Source organism: Mercenaria mercenaria, chromosome 8 (genome assembly GCF_021730395.1).
Source record: "Mercenaria mercenaria strain notata chromosome 8, MADL_Memer_1, whole genome shotgun sequence".
NCBI lineage: Eukaryota > Metazoa > Mollusca > Bivalvia > Venerida > Veneridae > Mercenaria > Mercenaria mercenaria.
The window spans coordinates 918,739-926,549 of NC_069368.1; the positions used below are offsets into that span (position 1 = coordinate 918,739).

At 34.0% G+C, this 7,811-nt stretch overlaps 1 protein-coding gene across 1 annotated transcript; it reads right to left on the reverse strand.

Annotated features, from left to right (window-relative positions):
- Window positions 1-663: 663 nt before the first annotated feature.
- Window positions 664-4,522, reverse strand: LOC123535583 (uncharacterized). Its single transcript, XM_045318280.2, has 2 exons — window positions 2,647-4,522; window positions 664-1,760 (listed from the first exon to the last, which is right to left on the reverse strand). The coding sequence occupies exons 1-2, from the start codon at window positions 3,032-3,034 to the stop codon at window positions 1,171-1,173; spliced, it is 978 nt and encodes a 325-aa protein (XP_045174215.2). The 5' UTR covers window positions 3,035-4,522; the 3' UTR covers window positions 664-1,170.
- Between the last annotated feature and the right edge of the window lie 3,289 nt (window positions 4,523-7,811).

Sequence of the window (7,811 nt, forward strand, 5' to 3'; positions counted from 1 at the left end):
AATATATCCTCTACCACTCGCTGAAACATTAAAAAAAATCTATGGATGATCACCAGTCCTTTATTTTGTAGTAACGATGAAAATGTTTTTCAAGACGTACTGTACATTGTTACCAAAAACAAGGAGATTCGTTCTTTTTGTCCTATTTGAATGTCATTATCAAAGTGACCATACATTTAGCATGTCTATACCTATAAAATGGCCATGCTGACATACCCTAATTATCGCTGAAATTGATAGAGTAAATATTGAAATAGATGTAAAATTTAAAAAAAAAAAAAAAAAAAAAAAAAAAACCCTGTCCGTAGAGAAAAAAAGTATTACGAAATGTCTTTAATATTTACAATAATCTTGTATTGAGTATAAGAAGATCTATATAGATTTTTGTAACAATCGATTATTTATTTCATGCTGGGTGGGTGGGTTTACAAATAAACTTTTCCTTTCCTATGAATTTTGATGAAAGATGTACAAAATTTAAGGACGAAAATGTACCTGTTTTCAAGAAATGTCCAAAGTGACGGGGGAAGGTTGGATAATCGTTAATTGGTAGGCAAGGACGACGGAGTTGGCTCCCTTTCAAATAATATGCACTATAGAAATACTGAAGATTTCCATAATGTTACTTATCAGAAAAGGGAGATAAAAACATTAAGCTTTCGATCAGTTAAAAACAATTTATTAATTGATATATGTAAATCTTAATATTTTGGCATTGATTGTTCATGGCTTTTTACAACATGAACGAATTGTAAAATAGTTTGTCATTCCGGACAATCGGAAATAATGACATATAAGAAATCCGGAAAAATCGGAAGTAATATAGAAAACATTTATAGTTTGTATAAATTCCGGAAAATCGGAAATATTATGCAATATGAATATTTATTCCGGAATTATCGGAAATAATGTATTGATATAATTGTTTGCTCCGGAAATTCGGAAACATTACACTCCGGATATCGGAAGTATAATATGTTATTCACATCTACTATGAATTGAAAAACAGACAACGTGCTGGCAAATGCCAAGGCGCGAACAGAAATGAGTCCATAACCATTTATGTTCGTGACCCGCCATAAATCCCCAAGATATATGCGGAACAGAACGTTGTCAAAGATGAAGCCACAAACAAAAAATGCCAATTTGATAGACGAAATACCAGGAATTTTAAGGAAAAAACCTATTAGGTGTCGTTGCAAAATGGAATAGAACACCTTGTAAAATATTAAGGAAAATGTCATTTGCTATGTCTGACAGATGAGTGCCGTCTCTAAATAATTCTGGGGAATTTTCAATGATATCCGGATACTGAATGTAAGCCCCGCCTTGTCTCATAAGGTAAGTACCTATGCAACTATTAATTCTTTTTCGGGCTTTCTCAAGCTTATAATGAGATGTTTCGTTTCGATAAGCGATACGAGGTAAAATGGCCGACCATACAAATAATATTCCAGGGTAATTGGAAACAAGATCATGAAATAAGGTTTTTAAATACCTAACAATATAAGATAAACTTGTCTGGCCAATATCGTTTCCAGCGCAGTGGATAACAATAATATTTGGTAAAGGATGGGGAGTTGTAATTAAGCCGTTTAACCTGAGACAAATGTGTTCGATTTTCATTCCGGGCTGGAAATCCCAAAGAATGGAGCCGCCTATACATTCTAAGCCTAAATGTACACCGTCCGGTCTGTGCTGAGACCTCCAAAATGCATCTCTGATCAATGAGGAGCCAGTCACCCAGACTTTGAAGTGATCTAAAAAGAGTCTTATTGACTTTTATAATGAACAGATTAAATACTAATATTCATGTCTGGAATGCTTAAACGTATATAACTTTTGTATGCATTTGATTTCCAACGACCTAAAGCTTTGATTTCATCATCCGATCGGCCTAAACTATGCAAATATGTTGCTCCGCCAATTCGAAAGTTGTGTGATTTGAAGTAAGTGGTCGGCATTCCCGAAACCATTAAAACGTTTTTAAGGACCTGATTAAACTGGTAGGATGTAACAGGGGAGCCATCGAAATGGCAAAGAAATAATCCTTGAAAGAGTGGTCTGCATAATAAATAACTTTGTAAGGCATCATGAAGAAATTTGTTTCTTTGTGAAAACTGAATGACAATTTCGGCACCCTTACCTAGTTGATCAGGTTTTGAACCGCGAAGTAACAGTCTCACATTGGAAGACGTTACTTTAACATCATTGGTGGCGAAACCATGCATAACAACCACAGTTCCGCATCAATGGTGGCCCAACCTGAGGCCGGATTACTAGCTTTGCGGATGCGGAACTGTTGGTCGTAAGAGACCCAGCCTGTTGGATGCCTTTTTGCGGCTAAACGTATTGTATGCATATAATGCAGTAAAGACTTAGACTGGGTAGGATGACGATCAATATATATGTTAAAATATATCAGAAATAAATCAGTCCATTTTTCAATGGAATTGACTTTTTCGTTACTTGTTTTTGGTTTGAATCCAAGAAGACCATTATTTAACGGAATGATTTCTTGTTCCGGCTCGGGCTGTTTGAACGATAACAAAGCTAAATTGATAAATTCACCATTCCATATTTTTTGCTTTAATTGATTTGAAACATGTAATGATATATCATTACAAACAGAGTTAAAAACATTACCAGGCTGAGGCAATGGCGGCATCTGTTGTGGAATGGCTTGAAGTGCAAGCTGCATGTCACCTGGTTCCGGCTGTTGGGGGAGGTCATGTAGATTCAGATGAGGTGGTTGAGGTTCGTCTTGCAGATGAGGTAACATGTTGTGATGTTGGATATGTTGTGGAGGTAGATTCAGGTCTGGTGGAATTTGTGGTGGTTGCTGTGGAAGTGGTGGAATTTGTGGTGGTTGCTGTGGAAGTGGTGGTGGTGGCTGCATCTGTGGAACTGGCAAAGGTACGGGTGGTATCTGGTGCTCCACCTGGGCATCTGGCCTCTGGCGCATATACTGAACTTGATTTCGAAGTGCTCTCTCACGACCACGTCTCGCTCGGGGCATGATGTCAATCAACATGAAAGGAAAATTATAATTCTAATATACTAATTTCTTTGAGGAGGTTGGGGGAAGGGGTGGGGGAGAGGTTAAGTGGCAAATATAGTTCAACTAGTATATACTTATCGTACATACTGGAAATAAATTTAAATCATTATAGGGAACATTCTTGAAAATTGAAAAATAAAATTGAAATTATACAAATTAATATAATCTGCAAATTAATAAATGCGGTAAAAACAAGGGTACGTGTTGTAAAGTCTACTAGTCCGTAGAAATTGGGAAATTTAATGAATATCGTAATTAGAAAGCCAACATTACACTAAAAAATTGGAATAATGACATATCAATATAGCAAGAATCAATCCGAACAATGTAATAAACAATATATATGTAAATTTTGTAATATCATATAATATATACATATAATTGCCGGCACACAAAGCCTGTATATAAACATTTGACTGCACGCCAGCAAAGCATAATGGCAAGTCAACAGTATTGTGATCATGGCCAGACAAAGCCTGTATATAAACATTTGACTGCACGCCAACAAGGCATAATGGCAAGTCAACAATATTGTGATCATTCCGGATAATCGGAAACAATTCATATATTATGTTTGTATCCCCGGAATGAAAATCGGAAGTATATATACAAACATATAATTGCAGTCAAAATTTTTTGACTGGCACCAATTTGGTACAATGGCCAGACAAAGCCCACATTACAAATATGACAAAAAGTCATGATAAGGCAAATACAAATATTCTAAAGCTCACCAAACAGGGCATAATATTATGGATATATAGATCTATATATTTAGCATCCATATAGTCAAAATAATAATTATCTCAATATTTCCCAGGATCACGAAAAATTCAGTTGGATTCATCTACAAAAGTATGCCGAACTTCAGTTAAACGTCGTTATATGCGATCAGCTGTGTAGATCAGATCTAAGCTGTATACATGTATAACACGACTTCCATGATACACATAAACTGGGTCATATCGACTCCAGGCTCTTTACCGCAAATAAATGCATTTAATAATGGCAAAATAAAGAATTAAAATAGGATTCGCATCAATAAACAATATTTATATAACATCTCAGTAAAAATTAAAGAATTGTAGATAAACATGAAATTAAATTCGGCATTTTTTTTTTTTTTTTTTTTTTTAGCGTTACACAGACGATGGATAAATGCAAGAAAATCCATCAAATTACTGAAAAATCTTCAACTAATCCGTAATTAAAGTACGATGAAAATGTGACATAGATATTCATGTTTAACAATGCAATATGATTTTTACAAATAAACTTTTCCTTTCCTATGAATTTTGATGAAAGATGTACAAAATTTAAGGACGAAAATGTACCTGTTTTCAAGAAATGTCCAAAGTGACGGGGGAAGGTTGGATAATCGTTAATTGGTAGGCAAGGACGACGGAGTTGGCTCCCTTTCAAATAATATGCACTATAGAAATACTGAAGATTTCCATAATGTTACTTATTTCATGCTATATGCTCAACCGATACTAGGTGGTCGAATTCGATAAACTATATTTACGAAATGTGTAAATTTCTTTCAAATGTTTTTTTTAAATATTAAAGCTTTGTCTGGTTTAAAACTAATCAAATGTACACTAATGATTTAAGTAAGAAAAACCACTCGCAACCGTGGATTCTAGAAAATATGTGCACTCGACCATATGGGTCTCATGCATTATTTGTAACGAATTCACAGTTACTCATGATGTAATACTTTATACAACAAGAAAGTGGTGACATCTGCATAACAGTAATGGTGTTTATTTCAGTTAGCTCACCAGGGATATACAACAAATAGACATTACGATGAAAATCATGAGTAAATAAAATTTTGATGTATAAATTGATATAACGGTGTAGATTTTGTCTTTTAGAGTCCTTAGGGGAGCTGTGTGCTTGTTTATTGCGATTTGTTTATTATCTATTATATGTTTCCACCAAACAGTAACAGTTTCAGTCAGTGTATCATATTCATGAAAAATCTAGGATACGATAACAAAGGATTGGTACCGCAAAGTGACAGAAGCATTGCATTTTCTTTCTTTTCTTCCTTGTAAAATTGGTGACCTTAACAAATTGTCTTTCCTTGGATGCCTGTGATTGGTGGTTGTGAGTCGCCGATTGGTATCCATTATGGCTACTCCAGTAAATGATTTTTAAAATATATGGCAGAAAGTGTTCTAGTTTCAGATGCTTTCCAGGTTTTAATGTGACGACACCTTGGTTTGAAGGCTCAAGTACTAAGGCATTGCTACAGGTTATATAGTCTGCCAAGTAAATCAATAAAACCATTTTCAGACACAGTTCTTTCTAAAACTTAAAACCCAAGTAACCTAAATGCATTTTATTTGAAGCAAGACTCCAAAGTCAACCAAATAATTCGACCTAGATGCTGAATAAAGCATTAAGTTCTAAGCAGTTAAGACTGCATGGCTTTAATCTAATTCCTTTGTTTGTCTTCATACTAACATAACATATTTTGCAGATTAAATATGACTTTCAATGAGACTGATTTGAATATCATTTACAGACAATACGACTGCATACACTTGTTTATTTGTGCAGAAATGTTAACTTCTCAAAGTCTCTTGAGGATAATGTAATGTATAAATTAGAATAAATAAATATTACATACGATATCATATACGAATTGCAAGTCATACTGGCCTTGCTAAATTGTACTGCAGGATTTTTTCATAGTTACCTAGTTATTATAAAATGACTGTAATATCAAAAAGTTCTTTGCGAGCGAAAAGGCTAATGTTCTATGTTATTTCATTACGTTCGTCTCAGCTAAATTAGAAAGAAGAGTAACAAGTTTATTGATCAATTAATAGAATTGGTTCTCATACGGACACGTCCATTATGATACAATACGATTTCCAGTATACGTCGTCCTAATTTGATTTCTAAGTATTGAAATACTGACACTGATTACATAATTTCAGCTAACTAGATTTACAGTTTTTACAACTTTTCCAACCGCGGAGACAATCGTTGTTTTTGGGGTCTACCGCAGTAAATGGACAAATGGTTCAAATACGGCCCAGGATATCATGCATATACTTTCGGTTTATGCATGCTAATTAGCTTCGGCTTGCGCCCATTTCCACGTGTGATCGGCAATGCAAAGAAATCGGAAAATAACTATCATTTCCCTATGAATAATAAGTTTCTGTATGAACTTTATGATTCATCTGTTGTTTGACTGAGTGTCATGGAACAAAAATAAACAATTTTGTTTCATTGTTCTGTATTCCACCACAGCTGTGTTCTTGACTAAGAATGCATGAGTTTATACCTACTATCGTGCAGAGAAATTTATTCACTTTGACTGTCCATAACAGAAAGTCATATCCTGCAAGTGCATAAATTTTAAGCATGTTTACGACAGTCATTCATTACAGAATGCTACTATCTGAATATCTATTTAAGTATATGGTAATGTATATAGATTAACCGTAAATCTAATGCATCACATTGCAGGCTGTTCATGTGAAAAGTCACTGAACAAGTATAAACAAATTCCATAGATGCTAACACAAAAGTTGATTACAATAGTTGCAAATGAAGTGTTGATAACCATTTTTATTTGATAATTTTGTGTTCGCTTAAAAGAAATAAATTATGTTTAATATTATCCACAATTGGGCGCTTACTTTCTCGTTGCTGAGCAACGCAATAATGTTAGAAAATATCAAAGTTTAACATCTTCTTAAAATTCTCCTGTTGCTAGATGACAGAGGCTGTGTAAAAGCATACCTTCATGATAGACATATATCACTTTATCATAATTATCGAAAAAGTTTATTTATTATGTAGTTGAGTGGTATGCAACAGCAGGCGAAAGTTTGGTCATAAACGAAGACATTTTGCCAAAGATAACATTCTCAATCATTCTAAAATCTTACTATTTTTGAGTGATTGATCAACAAACACTTTTAATCTATGATCATGAAACTTTACATTTTAACAATAGTTTTATTAAACAAGTCAAAACAAAGAAGGAAAATACATAACTAATATAACACCTTGTAGTTTCAAATTTCATATTTGTTTGTATACATCAACAGTACTCTTATAGATATTACCTTGAAGATTTTACGAATAGTGCAAATGTGAACTTCTACCCAGTCTTAATTTCCCTGTTACTCTCATCAATATAGATACAATCATTTTATTCCAATGTACCGGAGTATAAAGCAAGAAACTGACCATGTTAACTGGATGACGACAGGAGAAAATATGACGAAAATATCGTTTAAAACATTTAGGAATATTAGCATTTATATTAGATACCGATATTTTACTACATTTGCATTTTTCTCTCTATATTCAATGTGACGTCAGTCGAGGCAAAAAAAACAGTACAGCGGTTGACACACTTTGTATAGCGTTCGGTGTCATAAGCCCGGGCCCTTGAAAATGATGGTCATAAAACACCTTTCTACTAACTTCTAACTTTCTCCTAAGTCAGCTTTGTAAAGTGAGCTCCGGAGTCTTGACCCGCCATTAAAAGCTAGAAAGTCTCCAGATGATGTTGGATTCGACCTGTGTGATAGTGACTTAAATTTAAACACATCCAACAAAAAATATTATATTTACTATCTTATGATAATATTGACAATAGATAGGTGGAATCACTCGAGTATTTTGGCGAAATTGGTGCATAGAACGTACACTTGTTTGATTATCCAATAACAAAATACTCCTTGATAATTAACGTTTACTTTCTCAACAGTTT